Consider the following 27,398-nt stretch of genomic DNA (forward strand, 5'->3'; position numbering starts at 1 on the left):
GGTCAACCGTGATCAATGATTGACCCAACACATGAAATGCATGGTACAAGCAAATAAGCAGGTACTAACAGAAGAGTACTAACACATGTCATAAGAAACTATCATGGACCACAGTACATATACCAACAGAAATGTATGATAACCATATGCATACATACCTCCTATAGCTTGGAGAAGTCCTGCTGCTGCCTGGTCCCAAAACTCGAAAAGTCACATCAAGAAAATCGAATCACGAAATCCAAAACACGAATAATAGGCATCGTACCTACTCTGATACCAAAAATTGGTATCAGATAAATCTCGAAAATCCAAAACAAAACAAAGCAGGCATCGAACCTCGCTCTGATACCACTAAATTGTCACGCCCCCAAAGGAGTCTCTGCCAGACAAAAATCCGGCAGCACCTCCCCAGTACCGGTGACAATCTGAAGCATCACTACAAGCAAAATACATCAGCCACATGCGGCTGGAATATTTATATACACAACCACGCAGTTATATATAAAACAGCCCACACGGCTGTACCAAAACACAGCGGAAAAACGAAGGAAAGCCCACACAACACAAATAAATACAATGCATGCCGGCACGGCTTAAACACAAATACAACACCAAAACCATAGGATAGCCACATGGCTATACGCAAATACAATGCCAAAAATAATAAAAGAATATACAAAAGAAAATAAGCACGGTCTTCGGATGTGACGTAGGACCCGGCAGACAGGATACTCCGAGCGACACCAACCATCTACAAGCTACCTGAAAACATAAATGTATACATGCGGTGGTGAGTATAGGTAACTCAGCGGGTAATAGAAATGATAGTGCATGGTCCATAAACAAAACATGGAGATCAAAAGTATACAGTCTCAGTAGGGAAACAAATAACATGATCATACTATCATAATCAACGCATCTGAACATACCTGACGTGGTAACCCGACATAATCATAACTGACATACAAACTGCACAAACCACTACGGACATAATGGTAAATACATACCCAATCTGAAATCAGCGTAAGGTACCCAGATCAGTAACCTCACTGGATCTGCAACAGACATACCCGTGACACCTGTGCAATATAAATACGACTGCAAATACATGTAAAATAAATGACATGTATGCAGCATGACAACCATATGCAACAATCATATCGCAAACAAATGCAACATACCACAAACACATGCAACTAGTATCTACTAGGCATGTATGCAAATATATCTCCAAAGATGCACCGCGCATCAAATGCAAATGTGCATGCATGCTCCATGGTCAACCCCGCCACCTCTCTAGACACCACGACCCCTGTATGGCCGAGAGGCTTAGGTTCGTGACAAACCGTACTAGCCTCCAGTACATGCACCACTATAGGCAGCCGAAGTGGACGGTCAGCTAAGTAGTTATATAACTACATAGCTAAGGGTCCCTGACCACTCATAACTCAAACCCTCTGCCTACTGTACCCTCAAGACCCACTACTCCAGAGTGGTCGAGGCTGACAGAGTAACAACAGGACTAGCTCCACTCCAAACTACCACTCTCCATCAGTGGCCGAATGGACGGCTATAAAAGACTGACAACCCTCTCAACTACAAGGGAGACGATAGTCGTCAGTATGACATGAATGATGAACATGATGATATATATATATAATCATGATACGGACACCGTCATCATCCATGCCACTCTAAATCCACCTAAGTGTCCCACAACATGAGTATAATCATCATGATACCTCCATATATCCCACCAAACATACGTATATAACTACACATGCATAGTCCACCAAAAATCTCCAATAACCTCAACAGACACACCTACACAACCCCACGTGTACAATCAACATGTATCCTCCAGTAAAAACACATCAAACACGGGTATAAACCACATACATACAATCAACACAACTCCAATCATCACACCGGACAGAAGTATACACGACATACGGATGGACAAGCCTCATATGAATACCACCAACGAAGTAATCCCTACCATACATACTCTACATGTACACAAATACCACAGAGTATAGATAATCCAAAGTGTAGACTGTATAAGAATCAAATAGATCATCACAAGGGTCAAGCATCGGTATCAAGCAGGAAAGCAACAAACGAACACGATATAAGATAAAGCATCCTAAACCATCTCAGAAAACCATGCACTAAGCTCAATAAAATCTACATAGAGGCAAGGAAGAAATACCCGCCTTAAAGTGTAGATCGTGCCAAGTAATCCCGTGTCGAGACGCTCGTCCCGAACCCAAGTCCTGCGATCAATATATATTTTATTTAGCTAATTTCATACGATTCAAATAGCTAAATAAAATTCCTAACCCACTAGGATCACTCTAATCAAACCTGATCTCTGATAAATCCTCCAAATAATCCTTAATCCAACTCCTTCTAAACCAAACATAATCCACAACCATCAATTAATCCAATCAAAACTCCTCATGAATTAATCCAATTCAATTAGTTAACTCTTCTTGTTAACATGCTTCAATTATCCAACCCATAACTCATCCAATCCAAAAATCCATAATCTAATATCAATATGAGTTAAATCAATACATCTACTCACCACTTATAATCTAAGCAAGCATAAAACCCTAGATTCCTTAGAAAACCTAATTTAGCATCATACTAATGAGAATACCATAGGTACATCACTAGAAAACACTCACCTTGAGGTATGGCAACAAACCCAGTAGCTCAACAGCCCTCTACCAATCTCTGCACACAACCACCAAGAATTCCTACATCAATTCTTTCCAAGGTCAGTCCAGGAAACAATTACACAACACTGAATTTGCTGGAACCCTAACAAACAAGATCTTTCTCACCACAACAACCCCTTACCTTCACACCCGTGACCTCCACAGCTTCAAGAGTTGGAGTGGCAGTGATCGGCAACAGTGCAATCCTCCAATATTTCGATCTGATGCCTTCATCCAATCCAGAACAGGAAGAACAGCTAAATGGAGACAATTGAGCAAGATTCGGAGTTAAAACAAATCCAGATGAAACTTACCTAGACTAATCGTTCCCTGGTGGTGGCACTCGATCGAGACTCCAGTACACGGCGAGGCAGCGAGGCCGTGGTAGTGCGACCAACGATCAGAAGAGGTTGCGAGAGAAACACATCGGGTGGGGGAAAGAGTGGTTGTCGGCGACGAATCTGAGCTAGGGCACAGCTTCAAGAACGGCTACGGCATCCCGTGGGTCGATGGATTCCAGCATCACGAACGGGAGAGGGAGGAGGGAGACGGGGCATCAGCAATCGGGATGGAGAAGGAAGGTCCGGTGGCGATGGGCTGGACATCACTGGCGCGATCAAGAATCGCCGGCATCACGACTGAGATGCGATGGGAATCGAGAATGGGAGGAAGGAGAGAAACGCCCGTAGCTTGTCTTCCCTCCTAAGCACTCCACCATCAGCCACGCCGGCGACACCGAGATAAGGAGGAGGAGGAGAATCGCCGGTGAGGATCGGGACGAAGTGGACAGGGGAGGAAGAAGAATCGGGGGAAAAGAGGGGTCCTCGGCGCTTATAAGGTAGGTTACTGTAGCATTAATCCCCAAACCTAATTTAGCTTAATCAAAGCCTAAGTCCACTCCTCAATCAATTCCCACCTTTGGGTATTCCAAACAGACCTCCTCTGTACCCAGAATCTATCCCCCTAAAATGGGTCATACAGACTCCGTTTAAATCCCGAAAAATTTCTAGAAATTCCTGAAAAATCCAATAAGATTTTCCGTCCAATAACATTTATTATTTAATTTTGTGGTATTTTATGAATGGGGACCATCCCTTGAGCCAATCCAAATCAAGGGACCATCTCCTGGACCACTTTTTACGGTCCAGAGGATCTGCCCTCTACCCCAGCCCAGATCCTCTGGACCGCAAAAAGCGGTCCAGGGGATGATCCCTTGATCTGGATTGGTGGGGATGAATGGTCCCCACCTAATTTATGAATGGGGACCATCCCTTGAGCCAATCCAAAATGAGGACCATCTCCTGACCACTGACTACAACTATTAATGATTTTATATGTTAGTGAATTATTTAATAACTACTCAATAGTTTCTTTTGTGATATTGTTATCCTTAGAATTGGAGAAGATTAAGAGACATATTTATTCATCTATTTATTAATTTATAATCTAGATAATTTTCCTTCCATACTTGTTGCCCCCAGCCCAGATCCTCTGGACCGCAAAAAGCGGTCCAGGGGATGATCCCTTGATCTGGATTGGTGGGGATGAATGGTCCCCACCTAATTTATGAATGGGGACCATCCCTTGAGCCAATCTAAATCAAGGGACCATCTCCTGGACCACTTTTTACGGTCCAGAGGATCTGCCCTCCATTTACCCGCCCCCGATAGCGATCTGCGATGGTGGGAGTAGGCGCAGCATGATGACCTGCGACCCCAGCTAACCTCGCGGCGGCCGCCCCCGTGCCACGATGTGACAGCGTCCGGTCTGAAGACTTTTTATTTCTTTATTTCTTTATCATGATCAATTAACAATATGGAAGTGAGTGAGTGATCGAGAGCGGGGCGTCGCCCCCACACGTGAAGCTCAATTAAATTAGGCGCAGTAATCGGCATTTAAGTCCGCTTCATTTGATGGGGAACTGTGTTGCCGGCCACTGCCGGTTCTGCACGCGCGTGGTGTGCATTAAACAACTACAACTAGCTCTTCTCCTCATCGGCCGCTGGGTACAGAGCCGAGATCGGCTTTCGAAGAAAAGAAAGTAGGAGGTAAAGGAACTAAAAGCTGTGACAGTGGCATCCGGCCGTCGGATCTCTGTATTAGAACAAAGGATCTGCCGGCAGATTAAGATCAAACGCAAAAGGCGGCGTCTGCCTCGCCGCCGCCGCCGCGGCGGGGCTATTTTTCTCCGGCTCTGCCCACGCTGCCGCCTCGACGGCCTCCAACCGCCACTCGGGTCGCCCCGATCCGCCGCCCGCAGGCTGATGCGGAGGCCCCAGCGGCAGGCCCCTCCCGTCACCCCCCGCCGGCGACGACGCGGCGCCCGATCGCCACCGCGGCGTCATCCACGACCTAATCTGCTGAGGCGCCCCGATCTCCCCGTCGAGGCCGAAGTTGGTCTTCGCCTTGGGCCCGCGCAGGCTGCGGGCGGCCTCGTCGTACGCCCGCGCCGCCTCCTCCGCCGTGTCGAAGGTCCCCAGCCACTTGCGCGTCTTCTTCCACGGGTCCCGGATCTCGGCTGCGAAACGCCCCCATGGCCGCTTCCGCACGCCGCGGAAGCGATTCTCCCTCGCCGCTCCGCCCCCCGCCGCCGCCGCCGCCGCCGCCATCGCCCGTAGTCGAGATCGAGAAAAGGATGACGAGGTCGATGCGGATCGAGGAAGGCCGAAACGGGCGTACTTATAAAACGGTCTCGTTTCCGCCCGACAAGAATTCGCTAAGACGCCCCTCTATTTTTTTTAAGTTGAGACCTTTTACCTTTTGCTCGGCGCAGTAAAAGCAGCGAGCACAACACTGTACCATCCATCAATCAGCGTGCGGTGACCGTTTGCGTGGGGCGCCGGGCGCATTCAATGTACGGCGGTGATTCCACTGCGGAGCAGTGTGCTCAGTGTCATCTGCGTGAATCGCGGAGGTCAAAGCACCAGTAGCACGTCGATCGCGCGCCAGTCCATCTGACGAAGAGCCACGCCGGGCTTCGCATGCGTTGGGACGACTCGGATCCGAGCGCCGGACCCGCAAGCTGCGCTGCACGTGGGCGGGCTGCGCTTTTGGCGTACGAGGACGAAAGGGAAAGAGGCTTGCATGAATTTAAACGGAACCCGGCGTATTTACCTGTCATTTTATTAGTTTCATAAAATCTTGAAAGTTCATCGAGTAAGGTTCACAAATAGAAATTATAATTTAAAAGATATCACCTCCACTGAGTAGAAATTATAAATAAATTTATTTAATAAATTTCAATTATGATTTTATTTTTTATATTTTTTATTTAAATATCTAAAGAATATAATTCTTTGCAAATTCTTATAATTTTAAATTATATATCCTATGTTACAAATGAAAAGTAAATTTGAAAGTTGCACATTGCCCTTCTTAATGGCATCAGCATTTGATTTAAATTACCATGCATATCTTAATTATAATCTTAATTCTGTGACTATCAAATAATCATATAACCGTTATAAGGAATAAAATTTGGTTCAATAGCTAGAATACTCATTTTGAAAGAAAAAACTAGAAAATAGAATAATTTTTTTTGTTAATCCTGAACCTTACACTTACAAAGGTAATCACATTCTAAATTATACCCAATTTACTAACGTAACATACACGCTCCATTATAATCGCTCATTACTTGAGCCAAACAAAATTAAATAACATAACATTCGATAGATAATCAAAATTATCAATAATAACCCTCAACTAAACACCCTAATTGTTAATAGCATGCTCTCAAACACGGAGGATGATTGTTCAATCATTCTGCATTGTAGCATTCTAATTCAAAAGTCATCAAGCAGCGTGAAAGAACTAATAGATTAGGGAAAAGGTTCGTTGTGGCTTATAATCTACAAAAGTAAAATTGTTAGACGCCGGAACAAAGTTGACTAATGACCATAATTGTCATTCCAGAGTTAAAACGAAAGAGATTTTAGCAAAAGTGCACAGGTATTCCAACTACCAAATAATTTTTCTATGCTACCCTCTTGAAAGTGGAAGACAATAGTAAAAAGTGGTTATTTTCATAAAAAAAAAACAGCTTTCAAGATGTTTTACTTGAGTTAAAATGTTTGCAAGGACATTCTTTTGTGTTTTAACAAAATTGTTGTAAGCTGATACTTGAATGTTCAGGAGCTAAAGGTTTGGGCACTGCAGGTAACAAAAATACAAATAATTTAAAAGAGATCAGGATATAAATAAACAACTAAAATGATAAAGAATGGTCACTTTAGCATTCAATTCTATTAGAAAAAGGAAAGAGTTGATCAGATCATAAGAATTGAGTTAGCTAAGTATTAAAATATTTGGAAATAACTGAAATTAAGTTTTTCAGAATCATCTTCTAGAAAAATAATTGGACTTTCACTATACCAGGGGGGAAAAAAATAATGGTCCAGTACACTAAACAGAAGGGTCTGTTCAAGTATCAGTAGTTTGTTGGAAAGCAAAGAAGCTTATCGCTACACGAGAAGAAAGATTTGACAATGCAGTTGCATTGAAGACTGCAAAAACTCTAGCTCCACAGGATTGTGTTCTGCAAATAAAGATGAGATTCACAACAACTAATAATTATTAGGTAAAGATAGATTCTTTTTGAACCTTTTTGTTATTGGGCAGATGATAAGTATCTTGATTGTCAGCATAGACTTGCTCTTTTTTTTAATATCTGTTTCATTATAAATTACTATACTTAAACAGCATAGAAGTGAAATCTGCTATATATAGATTAGTAATTGCTAGAGAACTCACAGACTCTTAATATCCCCATTTGATGATCAAATTTTAAATAAGTTGATCATCAGTAGCTGAGTGATCAAAATCTTGAAGAGCCTCATGGTCGTCCTCATTCCATACCATAACAATATCTTCCTCTTCACTATCGTACAAGCTATCATCTAGGTCCGTCACAATCCAATTAGCCTGCAAAGCATAGTGAATCAGCAATCAAGTTCTTAAACCTTCAACTGGATAAGGAAAAGACAGTAATCTGCTCTTCATCACACAAATACCATAACTTGGTAACATGAGGTGTGCTTCTATTGGCTATATCTATTAGAGATAGAAATCAGCAAACAGAAGTTATCCTTCTGTACAATATAATTATGACTAAATCAAAGTAATCAACAAATATAATGATATTTTTCAAAAGGTTCAAAATTATGATGATATCCATGCTTCCAGGAAGATCATTGATTATTCGTAGTTCATCAAGAAAATAAGGTGAATTGAAACAAGTCTATTAACAGTATGTCATTTCCAGCAAACATCCAAGTTACTATTCTCGAACCATCTTCTTGTGCATGATAGCTAAAAGATAAAATAATTTTGTTGTTCAATATTTCTGAATTAGTAATTAGATTATGCGGTGTATTCATGGTCCAATATCAGATGTAGGATTTCTTTCATTCAATTTTATTCACAGATCCACTTTGCTTATAACCATAGCAACAGACAATCATGTGGTACATGCTAGCCGAATTGATACAATCATAGATACAGATGGTTCACACAAGAAATGTTATCATAGGCGAGGAAACCAAACCAGTGCATGATTATCATATACTTTTGTAATAGTATCAGTAGAAACATACTAAGCAAACATGTTGCTTATATTGTTCAAGATGATATAATAGGCAATACTTATTACAAATACATATGTTCCACTATTACATATGATTGCTAAGCTGAAAATCAGTTAATACCAACTTGTGATAGCAAGAGGATTTGTTTTCAGCGAAACACAAACCAAAACTACACTAATTTTTGAAATTAATAAGAAACTAGGGAGAAGTGGTACAGAATCTGTTTTAAAATGATTGAATACCACTTAATAGACTATTAGAAGCATTTATAATGTTATCATTCCCCTCACAGAAGGGAGGACTAGAATGCTCCTCACTGCATGGATTAACTTGAGATAGATGTTTTGAAGTATTAACAATGAAAAAATTAAAGCATAGGACCTTTACTTGGATATCAAACTAATATCACTAGCCAACCATTTAGCCCAAAAGCTTAAGACAAGAGGAAAGACTAGTCTAAATATTTCATATTATTAATGCAGCAAAGGAGAAAATATAAAAAGTCCATGAAATTCCATTGATGGAAGGAAAAGTAACTAAACTAGCATATGAGCAGTTGCTTTTACAAAATTTCATTGTTTCCACACCTCAGTCATCCATGTCAATGCCGATCCCATTTGTGTGTGTGTGTACATATATATTAATGCAGTAGATAACTTAGAGTTTAGAGTCTTTCAAAGCTTTGAATGTCAAGTGTCTTCAATTTTAAAAGTTGTCAAAAGTCTTTGTTGTGTTTTTCCTAGGAATTTATAAACCGAATAAAAGTTAACCCACTATAGACACTCTTTCATCCTTAGCGTTTATTTCCAAGGTAATTGAGATGAATATATTTTGTAAACACCTACTTGTAACTGAATCAACACCGCAGTTTCCAAATAAGAAGAAATAAAATTGTTTTTATAGAATTAAACCAAATAGAGATGACACAACATTTTTAAAAGTAAAATAAAACAATCTTTTTTCTTCAATTCTCAATATAATGGCACTCCAGAAGCCGGAATGAAATACATATTAGTCTTTACCACAAAAAACTTAAATCCCTTGCGCAATGCTAAATGATATTCAAGACATGATCAGAACAAAGTCAATGATTGAATAACTGTTAGTCAGGCGTACCGTGTTACTGCGCTGGAACCAAGGAGCACGACCGCCTGTCACTGAACCATGGTGGGAGTCCGGCATCGCGACACGTTTGTTATCTGAACACCCCGGGTTGATTCCTTTAGGAAAGCTACCCCACAAAGAAAATCCGAGAAGTAGAAGCCTACCATCGTCGGATGTCCGACGGAGGTGAGGGAAATCTTTCGAGGTGAATCGGTTCTTGAAAACCACGTTCGCCCGCGTGCGCTACCCTCCCATGAAGGCGTAGACGAGCAAGCGAAGCAAGGAAACTCCAGAAGGAGGCCAGCCGCTGGAGTCTGGACCGATCCAAGCTTCAACCTAGCGGCATAAAACCCTAGAGGACAAAAACGTCCCCAGCAGAAGCGGCGACGGCGACATCGCGGAGCAGCACACCAACCAGGGCAGAGGATTGGATCCAATTCAAGACGAAGCAAAGAAATTACCTTCGTTATCGGGTTAGGATCTCTTACATAAATAACGGGCGTCCAATATCGACCATTAAAACTATCGGGTTCGGATCTCCTTCCTTCTGGATGCTGAATCAATAACCATGTAATTTATAAGCTTAATTATGGTGTGCTTGACAGACGCGGTATAATTGCTCGTCTTTCACATGCTTAAACTTGATTAATTAAGCGTGATGTGTGCTAATTATTCCTTTTCTTTTCAAATCTTCTATGCATTTTTTTAACGATACGATGGGCTCGTGGTTTTTATTCCCATTTTCGCACGTGCAACAAATGATGTAGAAACTAAATGACTGTGAGAGCAACAACGGCACGTGGCATAAAGGACGACAAAATTCCCTTCGGTTATTCATCAGTCGGATTGGTTAACGGATTGCTTAATGAATTAAAATATTAACTAATTTATGGAACAGTCAAATAAGTTACTGGTGAAATTTAAAAAAAAAAAATCAAATAATTTATGGTAGACTGAAAAAAAAAAAAAAAAAGACAATCTTTTAAGGATAAACTAGAACGTCCATTTGCTTTACGGTTGACTGTTATATACAAACATGTTAAACGTGCATGACCCCGTCAACCTGCAGCATTTCTTTAATAAAAATGATCAAAATAAGACAACGGGCACTTAGTAGGGGCGCTGACCAGGCATGCAAAAAAACAAACATGAAAACATGTGAAAAATGTGGTTAAAAGATATTATATTTCCACGTGACATTTCTGTGGCCAGGAGCTGATTCCAAGAAGCTGCTGCTTCTCTACTTCCATCAGAGCTTCTCCCACGGCCTTCTCCACGTCAGCCGTCTCAATCTATTGCAAAAGTAAAACACTAATTATTACACACATAAAATATCACATTAATATTAAAAAAAAAGAGAAACTTCTTAAGTTTTCAAATTGTCAAAAATACATTTATAATTTTAAAAGTTTTGTTACTTCACTCCTGCTCACTAACATTATTAATTCATCAAACAAAGTTAGTAGGATAACAACACTACCTTTCTATATAATAAAATGATTAAAAAAATAAAAGAAGATATAGAATTTAAGAAAATAAAGTGAAAATTTTGAAATGCAACTGTATAATGACATTAACAAAATAAAGTGTAAGTTATTAGGGATGGCAGTGCAATACAAATGCAAATTTAAAAACTATCATTTAGAAATTTCATAAAAATTGAATACATTGATATTAGAATGAAACTTTTAACAAATATTTTAGTTTAATAAAATTTTAAGTAGCATTTAGGAAAGATACTTTTGATAATTCTCCAAACGTAAATGTTATCAAATATTAGGACAAAAGTGAAATTTGCTTACGAATAAGATTCATAAACAAAATGTGATCTTTACGATGGCGATGTGTAATAAGCTAAATATTAAGGATGAAATGAAAAAAGGCAGCAAATTCCGGAATCAAAGTGAAAAATATTTCTGTGGCGATCGCTCACCTTGGTATCGATGCTCACGGTGGCTGAGAACTCCGAGCAGGAGAGATCGGAGTGAATGGCTTTGGCCGTCACATTCAAGTTCTGCAAGCATCGAAGAGCCCCGATCATGGATTCTATGGGAGAAGAAGGATTCTCTACCCTAATTTTGATAGTCGCCACTTCATCGCTCCCAAGAACCCGCGCCGTCAGCTCCTCGTTGCGCTTCTGAAGCGCCTGCTTCACCTCCTTCAGCTCTCGCAAATACTGAGTCGCCGATTGAACGATCGAGTTCTTATCGCTCTGAGATTTCAGATGGAAGATCCAATAAAAATTTGGCTCAAATGAAAAGGTTTTAAAAAACAGGGGATTCGCTTGAAAAAAGGGGGACCTTTGATTTGGAGGCGATCATGGAGTACAAACCCGCATAGCTCTCGCTGAGCTTCTCCCGCCGTTGCCGCTCCCTCATCATGTGCCGGAATCCGCGGCTATTCGCCACCGGGCTCGGCGCCTGCTCCTCCGCCTTCGAGATCCTCTTCAGCATCTCCACCACCCGCCGGTGCATGTTCCCGCCGCCGGTGCCTGCCCCCGAGATCGAGCATTCCGACATTTGCTCTCCTTCGTACCTCCGGAATGCACTTCGATGAACCTCCGGCGGCGGGGGATCAAACTCGGGCAAGAGGTCCGACAAGGCGGCGGCGGCGGCGGCAGCGGGGCAATCGAAATGCAGCAGGTCCGGCGACAAGGGCCAGAACAGGCTGCTGTCGCCGCCGTGGAAGTACTCGTCGGGGAAGGACACGAAGGGCTCCATCTCCATGGCCGCTGCTCTCCAATTTGTCAGCTTTATTAAGCCAGTGCGTTTACGGCGCGGAGATTTGGGGGTATAAAAGCGCGGCGGCATTCCAAAAACGTGGTCAAATTGGGGGAGCCGCGCGTCGTTGGAAAAACCCACGTGACGTAGAAAGGGGGAATTTCCCACCTGACGAATTGGGCGAGACGCGGACCCGACGCCTCGGAGCTCCATCTCGGCCCTCGATTCCGTCAGATCTTACCGGTCAACAGATCGTAGCCGTCCAAATAACCGCGTGGGCGATTGGAGAACAAATCGCACGTGGTGTATTCTAGTAGCTTCCCTGTCGTTGCCGTTAATATTGTTTATTCCAGGCTAAGGACTTGCGAGACTGAAGACTGGAAAAAAAAAAAGACAAAAAACTAAGATATTAGAACATTCTGATCGTTTGATTAAGTAAACGAAGGAATCCATTGGCAATAATTTATTGGGGAGGAGGGAAACATGTACTAATTTTGGAAATTTACACACGTTTATTGAGGCTCAGAATCCTCTTTAACACAGGCTCCATGAATCTTGAAACTTTTGTTCAACACTTGGAGGGTCCATTGACTTGCTATCAAGGCTGAAAACAACAAATTCCTTCCTCATTCCATGACAGAAATGGTCGCCGTCAAAGTATTTCCCCTTTGCAAACTGTTAGCAGACTAGCTGAGGGATCAAGACAATCATCTGAATCATCCTTGTCGCTGTTATCGACCTGACTATCTTTCTCAAGGTCGCAATCGCGACTTCAATCTTCTCCATTTTCTTCATCAACGTTGTAAATTTCAGCAGCACGGGCAAAAGTATCAGGATAACCCTCATCATCCTGCAAAATACAAAGGATATTTATTAGTAACCTCCAGGTAACATCAAGGGACAGCAACATATTTTCTCAAACCTCATGCACTTCTTCATCGTGAACATTGTGATTGCGCATCGATTCATCGACGGCAACATCACTATTTAAAGTGTTCAAATAGGCTTCAACATCATCATCCTACGAGGCCAAAAAGGAAGACAAATTTCGGGCACCCAAACAATGGATAAAACAAAAGTATGTCTAAATACAAGTTGTATTAAAAACAATCATAGGTTGCAGTATTGCAATAGTTTGAGTTTTTCTCAGAATAGACTCACCTCTGTATCTTCTTCATCTTCAGAACAATATGCAGAGTCTAGCTTGGCATACAACTCCTCATCGCCTTGATCTTTAGCTAGGTCCATTTGTGCCTGAGAGAGATATAGTTGAAGAGACTCACAGCTTTTAACCAGAAAATAAGAGATCTTAAATTATTTGAAACAGAAATAAGATACCAGTTCGGATCTAAGTTGATCCACTTTCTTTTGCAAATTCGAAATATGACGGTTTAGAGCCTACAATCAAAGATCAGTGTCCATCAGAAGACCAAAGAGAATAGAATAGAATACACAAAAACTATTTGCTTAGGAGTTCCAAAGTCAAAGAAGAAATTTACATCAATGAGAATTTTTTAATTACCTCGCGCCTCTGGAGCTCTATGGAACGTGCTAAAGCCTTTCTTTTTGTCAGTAGGTTCTTAGGTCTCAATGTAGGAGGCCGGTGATAATCCCTCCCCCTATACACAACAATGGCAAATCCCTTGGAGACCTTGTCCACACACACTAGGACACCCCCACTTTCTGCTTCAAGTGCCAAAGCAACATTCTTAACCTGTGAAAAAGTTTTTGCTTTGATAATAATCTTGACCAATTCCCTATACTTCCAGTGTAAGTGCATGTTCTCAATCGTGCCATCAAAAACTCCTCTCCTACCTGCAGTTTTGGACTTCCAGCATCATTAACACTCAGGAAGATGCATACAATAAGCAAAAATAATTAAAATGGACTGTTCAAGGGCAAGAGAGAAAGGAACTGCACGTCTAAATCATAAGATATGAAAACGGCAAGAATTCATCTCAAACAATACACAAAAAACAACAGTTATGTAATACTCATGAGTATTGCCCTTAAACAAGTCAAGGCCAACTGTGAAATCCCAGTGCACTGCAAGGAAATATGCAGCTCAAACAATATTGAGCCCAATATAAAATTGAGAATTCAATGTAAAATTACCAAGGAGCAAAAATGCCTTCATCCTCAAACCTAGCTTCCGGAACATGAACCTTTCTTCCTCAGTTATTGGTTCAGGATCCTTAACATGTTCAGCCGGCTTCAATGATTCTTCCACCTTTGCTAAAACTCTACCAGCCTTGTCTACCTTCTGTTCAGCCTGTGACATACAAATTGTTTAGAGTACTAAAAATATAAAATATGATTGCTCATTTTGCAGGACAGACATGAAATATGCTACTGAATTTAGCAACAGAAAATTGCAGCCAGGAAAAAAAAATTGGTCAATGGCATTAGTTCCTGTAAATTTATTGCTACTGGTTGCCTGGTAATTATAAATCAGGTAAGGCACACTGTTGGATGGAAGGAATCAATCTAAGGCAAATCTAGATTAATTGTATACCCACAGCCTCATAGAAACTAAGACCAGTTACTCCATCGTCAAAATAAAAAGGAAAAGAAAAACCTTGTGATACTAGAGAAAATTTCCTTCTTATTCAATATTAATGAGAGCTTAGAAGTTTAGGAACATAAAAGGACTAAACAGGGAATGGCGAATTACATTTTGCAACTTCTGATAAATGCTTAGTGACTGTGAATCCATTAAATAGAACCTAGAAATTTGAGTAATTCTTGTTATGCTTAGGGGAAAAGGGAAATATTACATTGTCTTTCAAAGAAAGCTATTCCATGGTTATATAAGATTTATTGCAAAACCGTAAACCAAAACTCCTAATAAGAGACCAAACCCACAACAGCAATAACTCAACACTCCACCTCAAGTTGAAGCATAGAAATTATTATGACAACTTGTTATATAAACTAAAACTAGAAAATATAAAGGAAATCAACTGAGATCATAACCATGAAAATGAAAACACAACTAAGCAAACTCCAAAAAAATTCAATGGAACATGCAATAAAGAGAGAAAGAATGAAGTGCAATTAACATGAAGAAGACCTCCAAGAACTAAGCTCTCAAGTGAGCTTCTTCATGAAATGGTGCATACAGAAGCATGCAATACATTGAAGAAAAAAGAAAAAGGAAAGTACCAAGGGTGCTAGAGAAAGGATAAGTTGCATAGCTCCATCTTCTGCTGGACATAGTACACTAAGGAAACTATGTTCTCCCCGGAAGAGAAGAAAACATATAATTCATGTCTTCCCTGGTTCTTCAGGTGCCTAAAATGCAGCAAGCAAATTGAACAAAGTTCTTTTTTAGAATGAACGAGAGGAAAGAAGAAAAAGAAGCAAGGATTGCTTCAACGAAGAATTTAGATTGGAGAATAATCGAAAGATTGAAATGAAGGAGCTTGAGAAGGGAAAGACGAGGAGTCGTTGAGTAGATGTGAGAAACCAAGGGAGAAGAAACATTATGAGGAAGAAATAAAAGATTTGAAAATGCCAAAGGAAATAAGAATAACAGGAGAAACATACCACACGAAATGGAAAAGGAGAAGGTACTGGGAGAAGAGAATTCAATTGAAGAAACAAGTTTGCCGAAATGAGGGAGCAGGGAATGAAGGAAAATAAATCTGATCCAGCAAAGAGGAAGCTTAGTCTAGGAAATCTCAAATGTTAGAAGATTAACAAGATGGGCACAGGTGGCACAAAAGAGCTTACCCGTGTCTATTATTATCATGTTTTGGTAATTTACTAAAAAAATGAGTAATTTCGACTATGCAACAAGGTACAGTACAATTTCAAACCATGTTTGAAGTCTCATGCAACAAATTCCACCTCTACCTCTTGTCATGTCAGTTTAAAGACAAAGCCATAGTTATCACAAGGTGGAAGAGGCTACACTGGTAGAGTAGATGAGTGCTTGAACTAGAGAAAGCTGCTAACGACCAAAGGTAGATTCCCAAAAGGGTTGCTGGAGTAGCAAATAGTGCAGCAAAGAAATTGTAGACTGAGTATGTGTGGATGTTTGTGGTGATGATGGAGTCTAGAATTAAAAGGTTTCACAATGGAAAAGTAGCATGAGTACATGAATAATTGAAGGTGGAGACAGCTATTTGGACATCAACCTCGTTAAAGCAGCATGCTCTCTCCACTGCCTGTATTACCTCCTGCAAAAGAGTACGATCACAAACATTCATGGTAAAGACCAACTTTACCAACTTGGAGATGGATTTGGCCTATTTGAGTACTAGCTTGTTGGCCTTTGATTTAATCATGGAAGCAACAATATAGAGATATGGTAATGAGGGCTTATGGGCAAGGAGAGATCAAACAACATAGAGATGATGAGGGGAGGATGCCAATTCTAGTGATGGCCTCCTCCTAAGGGGGTTTGCAGTAGAAAGGCACCCTAACCTTAAAATTGGTGCTTTAATATCATGTCAAGTTTGGGAAAAGGGAAATAGACCGTTTTTCAAAGAAACTAATCAGATGAACAAATATAAGACAACAGAACCCTAAAATTAAACTCCTAATGTGGAACTAAACCCATCATACCAATAACCCTAACAATTTTATTACCTGTTAGCAATCCTAAGACTTGGCTCCAAGAAAAAGAAGAGTAACAGAAAAACATACAAATTCTGCACACAACATTTGAGTTAATTAACAGAGGGAAACAAGGAAGGATGGCCTTGAATTTAATAACTAAAAAGGACGCTTGCTTATTTTAAAGAAGGATTTTCAAATTTAGATAACAATGCAAGCCGGCCCAAGTAGTTTGGACTTGAAATGATGCATAAATCAGTAAGATAAAATGTCAACCAAGACATGTGATAATTATTCAATGGATACTTTTGATTGTTAGGATGGTTTCCTATGTCAGGATACTTACAATGAGAAGATTCCTCTCTAGCTTCCTCACAATGTTGGCATGTCTAGTCATCTCTGCAGCTCTCACCATTTTGTTCGCATGATCATCATCAATATCATTTCCCCATCTAGCATGAGCTTCTAGTGTTTCACCAAGTGTACCAGCTATCCCAGGTTCTATAACTGACATGTCATTTAACGCAACCGAGGATGATGCTCTTAGTCGTGCTTGTTCTTCTTCATCTTGTAGGGTCTTGGCTAATCTTTCTCGCTCAAGCAATGCCTCCGTAATTTCTGGGGACAAGAAATCCTTTCCTCTATAAATGACAATGTAATCCTTGTTTCTAGAAAGGATTGCACCCCCAGTTAGCTTCTGAAACCAAGCACAGGAAGCATTAGCAAATACTAAGGTTTTTGGATGAATCACATTTCAGACTATTGGCAGAAGAAAAAGAAAACAGAAAACAGATAATTCACAAAAACTTGACACTTTAGAGGTCCATTTAGTATGATTCAAACAACTTGATTTTAATCCCTCAGGTAACATAAAAATATACCTATCAACCAACCTATGACATTCACAGTGAGAATCAAACATTAGTATCTTTTCATAAATCCACCACACAAAAGCAAAAATAATTGCTTTTAAGCGTACAGAAACTTAAACACATCACTGAGATTTTTTCTCCAGCATCTGTTAGTTGCAAGTGATATTGCAAACAAAATATCCTCAACATAGCTTCTATATCCAATTGTAAGTGGAACAGCATGATGCTTTCACCAGACAATGTTAAGTTGTTTATACCAAGCATAACGTTTTGCCAAGAAAGAAAAGAATTATCTTGGAAGCTTCTATCTTTAGAAAATATTTTGTTTGTTAAATTTCTACACAATTGCTCCCTATGTTTCCCACAGAGAATCCTCTTAGAGAGGAAAATTTGTTTCATATTATTTGTCATTCTCATATACCAAGACAATGAAACTTTTATCTTTCAATTCTACCTTCACTACATACTCTGTTTCTAATGCATTCTTCTTTGTTTCTCTGTCACTTTTAAATTCTTTCTTATTCCCAGTACACAATAATTGGGTTTGGATGAGGGCAATTTAGATATTAGTTTTATTTTTTTTTCCCCCAAATGTAAGCATATTAATTGTTTTTCTGAAGAAGTGTGAAAAAATCTAAAAGGACTCTTTTGCAATTAACAAGGAGTAATAGTTAGGATTTGAGAAAATAGATCAATTGACTATGGCTGTGGATCTTAAATCAGCAAATATCATAGTTTACTTGATGAGCCAGATTAGCTGGTTTAGTCATCTAATATGATTCCCTAGTTTCATGTGATTAAACTCAGGTGGGAAGGTGCATACTCTTCTGTTATCCCAAATTTACATTGTTCACAGCTTTTACAGGTCATGGTTCATATACAGTCAACAAAATGAAGATTATGCAATTTAGATTTTATAAATGGTTAGCCTGGTAATTCATTATGAGAACCTCCATCTAAAAAGTAATTAATCTATAAACAATTTTGCATGCTAATTGTTGATGAGGAGACTCAAATAACCTTGATCTCTTCCGCCATCCTTTCACTGCTGGTGAGCTGCACTCCACGCTTCAAAGAAATCTTTGCTATGGAACTTTTCTCCCAAAGCTTCACTATGGCTAATGCTAACCCCTGATGTCGCCTGCTTCTCCCTGAGACGTTTTGAAACAAAAATTTTACGCAAAGGCAATGACTTCCAGACTTATTTATTCAAGACATAGAAACAAAGTCATGCTTACCAAGAGCAAAATGAGGAGGCAATACCCTTGAAAGTCTGCGTAATGCTGTACCTTCCTTTAGTCCAAGAGTACGTTTCACTCCATAAGGGAGAATCCTGAAAGGAGGTTCGTAGCCAGGAACTACACCTGGAAGCAAATCAGCATCTACAGGGGGTGGTCCATTTCCAGGCCAATCTGTGTAACGAGGACCTAGATCATCCAATAGTTTGTCAATCTCTTTGTCATAGTGAGATTCTGGAGGAAGTTGAAGATCTTTTCTCTTATCCACTTCAGCCGATACACATTCATGAAAATCTTCCATATGATTGCCTCTACTAAACTCAGATGCCTGAGCAAGACTATATGTATCTCGTTTGAAGGAATTTAAACCAGCTCTTTCAGGACTTTGATACCGTATCTTCACAGGTTGAGGGATCTCATAGGTCACACCCCTATATAAAGAAATAGAGGTTCCTGACCTCCATATCACCAACCCTCCTGTTTTCCTCTATTTTTTATAAATCAATTGTTATCATCAGCATATAGCTTCATAACCATCCACAAAAGTTGGAGTAAATGGAAAATGAATTTAAAAATAAAAGCAAGATAAGGTGGCATGTCAAAATTATAACTGTTGGTTCATATAAATAGTAGTACGAGCACGCATAAACCAGAGCAATAAGCAAGGAGAAAAAAAGTTAGGAAGATTACTTTTATATGCTGAAAATATGAATTTAGGAAATTCAAGGGGGTACAGTTATGTTGGTTTCAAGAATTTTAATGGAACCCACAATCAGCTCGTGAATGCAAGAAAATTGAGCATCCCTTCAATTTGATTCCTTTTGAAAGAACAATCCACATGCACTAATATTAATTACAAAAACATAGTTTAAAAATGCAACTAAAATATTGAAACATTCATGTGACAAGCCACTAATTGAATATTGCACGCATTGACTGCATTGATATTGCAGATGTCAGAAACAGCAAAAATAAAAAATGATTAGACAATAGGCAATAGCACACAAACACGCATAAGCAACTAGATTAAGTTCATGATTAAAAGGGATTGTTTGATCAAACACCTACAGATCTATCAATAATCTCAGTGCTGAGCATGCTCAAGTGTAACATGACTTTAATACTTATGCTTAGTGAAAACAAGTTCCTAGATCATGGGAAGAAACAGGCACAGTTGCCCCAAATTTTATTACAGGTTGAACAGTAGGTCAGTTATTTGAGAACTTGTTTTGACCACTCATACTGGAGAATTCTGCACTACTGTGTGTTAATGAACACATTGAGAACATTTTTATCATGCTCTTGTTAACTGTAACATCACTAGGGCAGTGGTCCTAAGTACATCTAAATTAACTGGAACACGGCCAAATGAGTAGGATGCCAAAGTATACCCAGGATCATTCAATTACGAGTCCAGGGTTTCGGTCCCAGGATAACAGGGAAGAAAGGTTTCAGGTTTATTATAGAAACTCAAACAACTAATCAAATGAAAACTGTTGTCATATGATATGTCTGGGAGAGAAAAAGAAGACTAAACAATGTTTCGATCAACAAGTATGAAAAATCAGTATTTCGAAGAGGGGAAACAAAGAAAAAAAATCAGAAGTTGACTTACCTCCAAGATCTCATGCATTCGCTTCATATTAAGTGCGGGAGGACCCTCGCACTTAAGCCTCACTACCTCCTCCGTCTTCCACTTCTCATGAATCAAATCCACAATCTCCTTCGTGACCCCAGCCCCTTTAATCTTCGTTCTTGATTTTGTCCTAATCGCCATGTGCCGTAACCTCCGCAGCTCTCCTTCTGGTAGAGTCAGTTCAGCCAACGAAGTTTTGGTCCTCTTCTTCCTCGCTGGAGCCACATTGTCCGCTTCAGATGGCTTCTCCCACGGAAACCTTATTTCCTCATTCAAATCAAATGATAACCCACCCCTCGAATCAGGCAAAATCCCGTCTTCAGCGTAAAAAATGTCCTCCACCGATCCTTTCTCCGGTAAAGGACTCTCCTTTACCTCCTCGGAATCATCAATATACCCGAATTTCTTCAATTTCTCCACAATCCTAGACATGGTGCTGCTTCCGGTGCTCCTACTAGTGCCGAACTCTTCGTCGTCGCTGGAAAGACCATGCCGATAGTCGACAGCGGATGGAGGCCACTTCGGGAACGGTCGGAAGGAGGGTCCTCTCCATCCGTTGATCCAGGGAGGCCTTTGGAGGTCGTTTTCGGGGAAACGATGAGCCTTAGGTCGATCGCTTCGCTCGCGAAGGGAGCGCAGTGAAGGGGAGACGGCAGAGAAGCGGCGGACGACGAGGAAGCGGGGAGATCGAAGGCGGGAGAAGGAGGCGTGGAGCGAGTCGAGGAGGGCGCAGGGGTGCAGCTGAAGAGTGGCCATAGAGAAGGATTGAGGAGGAGAATCCTTCTTCGATTTGGGGTTTGGATTCGGATTGCGAGGGGTTTCAATTTGGGGTTTGTAAACAAATTATTTAATATTTTTGTTGATTTTTAATTGTGTAATTTTGATATTCGGGCTGTGGCATTTTTAGCAATTAACCCAACAAAGGTCCACCTTTTTTCTCGCCGTCGAACTGCGTTTGCCCCCTTCATTTTAAACGCACCTAAATTCATACCCACCTATCACCGTCGACTAACCCGACGATCTCGCTTTCAGGACGATCACCCGTCTCTTCTCGGGGCCCCTTATTAAGGACGCTTTTAGTTATAAAAGCTCCTCTACCCCACCATTTGCCTACCGGAGCGGAGTCGTGAAACGGAGCGGCGATCCGCTTACCGCTTACCGCTTACGCTCCTCCGCATTTGCGTTTCCCCTCGTCCATCTCCCCGTTTCGCCATGCGCTCCGCCTCGGCCGCCGGCTACGGCACCATCCCCGCCTCCGCCCCTCCCCCTTCGCCTCAGTCATCGCCGGGGATTCTCTCCGCCGCTCGCACCGCCGCGCTCTTCTCCCGCCTTCGCGAGCAAGGCGGCAGCCTGGTCGCCTCCCAGCGCCCCTGGGGGCAGTTCCTCGACCCCTCCGCCCTCGTCCGCCCCGGCTCCTCCGGCGAGACGTTCTACCGCATCCGCCGAAACATCGGATACTTCCGCTCCAACTACGCCATCTCCCTCCTCGTCGCCCTCGCCCTCGGCATCATCTGGCAGCCTTCCTCCCTGGCCGCCTCCATCGCCCTCGCCGCCGCCTGGATCTACCTCTACCTCGGCCGCGACGAACCGCTCGTCCTCTTCGGCCGTCGATTCGAGGACAGGACCGTCCTCGGCCTGCTCTCGCTGGCCACCTTCTTCGCGCTCGTCTCCACAGATCTGGGATCGAGCGTGTTCAGGTCGATCGCCGCGGGGACGGTGCTCGTTGCCATCCACGCGGTCTTCAGGGTAACCGACGATTTGTTCCTCGACGAGAGGCAGGCCGCGAGCGGGGGAATGGTCGCCGGAATGGGTGCGCCGATGGGGCCGACCTATGTGGTCCGAATGGTGTGAGCTCTTCGCCGCCGCCGTTAACGAAAAAAGGACTTCGATGTGATGGTTGAAGGTACGCCGGCGTTGCTTTTGTGGATCTTGTAGGGGGAGGCTCGAGTTGGTTTGCGGTCATTTTGCTTATCAATTTTTTTTTTTTAATTTTTGTCTTTTCAATTTTTGCAGTTTGTTTTATGCAATCCACCGATTGTTACTTAATGGTGCAAGAAAATCAAGATTTGTTATTATAATTTTTAAAATATTGTATAAATATCATCAAAATAGTATCTTCTTTAAATATTACGAAGTATTTAGTCTTTTTTTTTTTTTTTAATTTTTATGTTTTTTTTAAGGAAAAAACCATTTGGCCACGCTAAAAAATCTCAGTGATTTTTTTATTATTAATTTTATGATAATTATGATACAAAACTCATCAAAAGAGTATCAATTATCTTATTTTAAAAAAATTACTTTAAATTTTAAATAGAGTAACTAAAAATACTCATCAAATATGATCATGTCCGAACCAAGAGTCAGCGGACGCTGGGCACGTGGCGCTTTCTGCTGGATCCTCGAGTACTCCGGCGAACCTGCAACAAAACCGAGCCGGGAGGGGTGTCCCGGCGACGGTCCTCCGACGCTCAAGTCAGGCGAGGAATGACAAGAAGATAGCCTCAAGATGAAGACGTGCCTACCTCCGGTGAAGAAATGGAGGCCTTATATAGACCCCTCGAAGAAGCCTGGGCGCGCCAATCAAAGCAGCCACCTGCATTTGACCATGTCCAGGCATGGGTCTGTCAGAAGGGCCATGCCCAGATATGGACCCGTCAGAAAAGGCGTCCATGAGGTCATACTGCTACTGTATCAACCTTTCCATGATGTGACGGCAAGATCTCGCATCGTGCGATCTTATGTACGGCCTAATCATCAGACATGCTTCTGCCGATATTCCATATCCCGAGCCGAGCGCATAGGCCGCTCGGCCACCTTCTTCTCCCCTCGCCCTTATTTTGTCCGGGCGGGTTGCCCGCTCGGCTCTTTGGCTCCTGACGTTCGGGCTCCCGGTCGGCCCTTCGATCCTCCTGCCTTGGCGTCGGAAACCCAAACCCATGGATGGGTTATCTAACTCCGCTCGGACACACCCGGATGATCGGCTCGGCCATTAACCGCTTAGCCAGCCCTTCATCGGTTCTCAAGCTGAGACCCTTCAGGAAGTGGGTTCCCCATTCTTACTGCCGGATCACTTGCCTTTCCTTCAAGTCTAGTCGAAGGAGGCCGTGAGTTAGACTGACTGGACTATATGTGTCCGAGCGGGCGGTCATCGCCTTACCGTCGCCTATAATATTCTTTGAGCCGTTCGGCCCTCATGGCGGATTCAGCCGCTCGGCTCTTCGTTTTGAATGCCTCGTCGGTCAATGTGGATGCTTGCTTGTCTAAATCTTCTCGAAAATTACGCAAATCCTTCCCATTAAGTGGCAACACGCGCGGTATGACGCGCATTAATTGCGCCTAGTGGCAAGGCGCCACGTGGCTCTTCCCACGTGGCGGCGATGCTTAGTACGATGGGACGCGATTGCTTTGAAATGGACGGGCGGATGTTGGCCTCGCCTTTCGTGACCTGCATCCAACGGCGGAGGCCGACCAGCCTCGGCAGTATAAAATCTTCTTCTCCTCCCTTCGCCGCATGCTTGCTTGCGCGTTGCCTTCTGTTTCGTTCTGTTGCTGCGGCCTCCGGCGATCTAGCGTCTGTTTTTAGGCGGCGATCACCTCATCGGTGATTCTTTTCACCCGTTTCCTTCCCAGTGAGTCTTCTTCCTTCACTTACTAGGTCTTCTCTGCTCATTTCGCCCCTTTCGTTTCCCTGCCTTTGATTTCTTGCTATTCTCTTGCCTCTCCGAGATGGCAAGTTCCTCTGAACCCGTCACTCACGTTCACGGTCCCTGGTATATGACCATGGAGAGTCGGTTTGATGAGGAGGGTGCCCGGCGCCTCGTTCGGACGTATGGGATCCCTGATGACCACGAAATAATTATAGCCAGCCCGTCCGATCGGCCCCATAACCCGCCGATCGGCACCATTTGCTTTTTTCTAGACCAATTCCAGGACGGCCTTAGATTTCCTACCCATCCATTCATTTTGGAGGTTTGTAATTATTTCCGCATCCCGCTCGGCCAGCTTGTACCGAATTCCTTTAGGTTGCTGAGCGGGGTGGTTGTCCTTTTTAAGCTGCATAGTATCCCACTTGACCCCAAAATATTCCACTTCTTCTTCTACCCCAAACAATCCGAGTTGGGCACTTTCATTTTCCAGAGTAGAATAGGCTTTAAATTTTTTGATAATATGCCGACCTCCAACAAGCACTGGAAGGAATTTTTCTTCTACATACGACTTCCCGAGCGGCCGGCATTTCGAACCAAATGGCAGACCGCTGTGCCGACTCAGCCGGAGCTCGGCAAGTTCAGAAGCAATCCAGCCTATCTTCATGCAGCGAATTGGTTGTCTGGTCAGCGATACAAGATCGACCAGTTGCTGCTCAAGGGGGTGTTATATATTTTTGGGTTATCTCCCGTTCGGGCCAATCTTCCCTACCGTATGGGTAAGAGACTCTTTACTCCCTTTACCTTTTTTATCTAATTGATCTTAATTTCTCCTATTGCAGTTGAAGTCATGTGGCGCTCCAAAGCTACCGCTCATCTGAAACTGAAGGCCGTGGAGATCGAGGCGGCCACCAAAAAGGAGCTTGCCGAGCGGGGTCTCATCCCCCGCCGCCCGGCAGATGCGGGAGAGCTGAAACAGATGCTGCCCCATCCGCTTCAACGGAGGTTGAGGCGGATCCTGTTTCCTCGGCTCCCGCCGAGCTGGGAATTCCCCCGTCCGGGGATCCACCACTAGAACTTCGGCGAAAACGTCGAAGAGACTCCGGTCCTCCGCCACCCCTAGAGGGGGAACCACATGAGCCGATCGGCGTTACTTCGTCCGATCGCACGCCGTCGCAGATCGGGACTCCCGTGACATCGCCTCCTGCGCAGCCCACCGACTCTCCTCCCCGGACTCGTCGCCGCTTACATCGGTTGGGCGAAACTTCCACCATAGGGGAGTCCTCTGGCCAGGCGACTGCAACTGAAGAAGCGCCGACCGACCACCCAACCATCAAGACCACCCTCCGATTCCCATCGGAGGAATATTTACTGTCCGCCGATCGGCCCTCGAGTCCCGTTCACGAAATAACCTTGACGGGTCCGCTTGCCAAGCTTTTTGAGGACGCGCAGATTCAAGCGGCCCTCATGACGCCCAAGCAGCTCGGCGACAACAACATGCAACAGGCCACTCAGGTATTCATTTTTCTTCCTGTTCCATGCCACTATTTGATTCCTGATTTCGTTATTTCCTTTACAGCGCTGGGCTGAGCAAATCGCCACTAGCCGTCGGCTAGCCGAGCTGGAGGGTCTTTTGGAAAAACTACAATTGTCGGGGGGTCCGTCGGCCGAGCGGGGGAAACAAACCCTCGAGGCCGAACAGCAGAAGGCTGCCGATCTGGCTGCGGAGGTGGCCCGACTCGAAGACTTGGTGAAGAAACGGGACGGGGACGTGAAGCGCGCCAGTGGCCGGAAGAGGCGAGCGATTGCTGATCTAGATAAAATGAAAGTCGAAGTCCGGGCCCTAGATCAGCAATCTAAGAAACTAGAGGCCGAGCTGAATGCCGAGCGGGAGATCCGTTCGGCAGAGCGCACCAAGGCCCAGGTGGACTTGAAGGCTGTACAAGACACCTTAACCGCTTCCCGAGCGGCCCTCAGAAAATATAAAGAGGGAGAGCCGAGTCGTCTAGCTGCAGCGCGCCAAGAATACCTCCACTCGGAGAGGTTCGGCGTAAAATTCGGTGACAACGTCTCTTCCACCTTCGCCGAAGCGGTCAAAGTCACGATGACATACTTGAAGAAAGGGGGCCACCTTCCCGAGGAAATGCATATTCCCGCCTCCGACCTGGCGGCCATGATTGATGATATTCCGGACGCCTTCTTCAACTTTGAAGACCCTGAATGAGGCGGGTTATTTCAAGTACTTTCTGTATTTCATCCGCTCGGCGGATGTAAAAATTTTTGTACCTGCCGTTCGGCATAATTCTCCTAATGAAACTGTTCCTTTGCTTGTTTTCCTACTAATCGTCCCTGATGTTCTTTGGTTTACTTATCGTTGATACTTAGAGTCAGTCCTGCTCGTAAGAGTTCTCTTTCACGCGTCCGATCGGCTTGGCATATTGCATAGAGCCCGAGCGAGGTGGCCTACTCTCTTTGCATGTATCCTGCCTTTGTGAAGTCCACAAACGCCGAGTATCGAAGGACTAACTCCGAATCGGGCCTGAACGTTTTAATATTTGTAGTTTCCACGATTTCTTACTCTGGCATTCGTTATTCCGCTCGGGATGTTTATAGCCGATCGGCGCGGTTCTCGATTTTTAACGACGGTGCTCGTCGGCGCGGATATTTATAACCGGTCGGCGCGGCTCTCGATCTTTAACGACGGTGCTCGTCGGCGCGGATATTTATAGCCGGTCGGCGCGGCTCTCGATCTTTAACGACGGTGCTCGTCGGTCTTCCGCTCGGAGGGTTTATAGACGCCGGCTCGTCTCTTGATCTTTAACGACGGAGCTCGTCGGCGCGGATATTTATAGCCGGTCGGCGCGGCTCTCGATCTTTAACGACGGAGCTCGTCGGCGCGGATATTTATAGCCGGTCGGCGCGGCTCTCGATCTTTAACGACGGAGCTCGTCGGTGCGGATATTTATAGCCGGTCGGCGCGGCTCTCGATCTTTAACGACGGTGCTCGTCGGCGCGGATATTTATAGCCGGTCGGCGCGGCTCTCGATCTTTAACGACGGTGCTCGTCGGTCTTCCGCTCGGAGGGTTTATAGACGCCGGCTCGTCTCTTGATCTTTAACGACGGAGCTCGTCGGCGCGGATATTTATAGCCGGTCGGCGCGGCTCTCGATCTTTAACGACGGAGCTCGTCGGCGCGGATATTTATAGCCGGTCGGCGCGGCTCTCGATCTTTAACGACGGAGCTCGTCGGCGCGGATATTTATAGCCGGTCGGCGCGGCTCTCGATCTTTAACGACGGTGCTCGTCGGTC

At 43.4% G+C, this 27,398-nt stretch overlaps 4 protein-coding genes across 5 annotated transcripts; 1 reads left to right on the forward strand and 3 right to left on the reverse strand.

Moving 5' to 3' along the window:
• Positions 1–4,825: 4,825 nt before the first annotated feature.
• On the reverse strand, positions 4,826–5,335 carry LOC122031535 (ethylene-responsive transcription factor 8-like). The gene has a single exon (XM_042590637.1). It carries the CDS (start codon positions 5,333–5,335, stop codon positions 4,826–4,828), a length of 510 nt encoding a protein of 169 aa, XP_042446571.1.
• Positions 5,336–10,382: 5,047 nt separating this feature from the next.
• Positions 10,383–12,363, reverse strand: LOC122031838 (transcription factor BHLH148-like). The gene is made up of 3 exons (XM_042591015.1): positions 11,716–12,363; positions 11,349–11,627; positions 10,383–10,707 (listed from the first exon to the last, which is right to left on the reverse strand). Exons 1-3 carry the CDS (start codon positions 12,346–12,348, stop codon positions 10,597–10,599), a joined length of 1,023 nt encoding a protein of 340 aa, XP_042446949.1. The 5' UTR covers positions 12,349–12,363; the 3' UTR covers positions 10,383–10,596.
• Positions 12,364–12,384: 21 nt separating this feature from the next.
• On the reverse strand, positions 12,385–21,446 carry LOC122031837 (CRM-domain containing factor CFM3, chloroplastic/mitochondrial-like). 2 transcript variants are annotated; one of them, XR_006125875.1, is made up of 11 exons: positions 20,424–21,446; positions 18,809–19,295; positions 18,591–18,721; positions 17,045–17,395; positions 14,251–14,407; positions 13,658–13,950; positions 13,474–13,533; positions 13,297–13,389; positions 13,058–13,156; positions 12,646–12,985; positions 12,385–12,512 (listed from the first exon to the last, which is right to left on the reverse strand). XR_006125875.1 is itself a non-coding variant. In XM_042591014.1 (10 exons), the coding sequence occupies exons 1-10, from the start codon at positions 21,198–21,200 to the stop codon at positions 12,908–12,910; spliced, it is 2,526 nt and encodes an 841-aa protein (XP_042446948.1). In that variant the 5' UTR covers positions 21,201–21,446; the 3' UTR covers positions 12,538–12,907. The 2 variants fall into 2 exon arrangements, 1 of the variants encoding a protein (XP_042446948.1); XM_042591014.1 differs by lacking the exon at positions 12,385–12,512 and having other exon boundaries at positions 12,538–12,985.
• Positions 21,447–21,536: 90 nt separating this feature from the next.
• On the forward strand, positions 21,537–22,519 carry LOC122031839 (PRA1 family protein F2-like). Its single transcript, XM_042591017.1, has one exon. The coding sequence runs from the start codon at positions 21,657–21,659 to the stop codon at positions 22,293–22,295; it is 639 nt and encodes a 212-aa protein (XP_042446951.1). The 5' UTR covers positions 21,537–21,656; the 3' UTR covers positions 22,296–22,519.
• Positions 22,520–27,398: the final 4,879 nt, after the last annotated feature.

This window comes from Zingiber officinale, chromosome 11A, assembly GCF_018446385.1.
Source record: "Zingiber officinale cultivar Zhangliang chromosome 11A, Zo_v1.1, whole genome shotgun sequence".
In the NCBI taxonomy this organism is placed as follows: domain Eukaryota; kingdom Viridiplantae; phylum Streptophyta; class Magnoliopsida; order Zingiberales; family Zingiberaceae; genus Zingiber; species Zingiber officinale.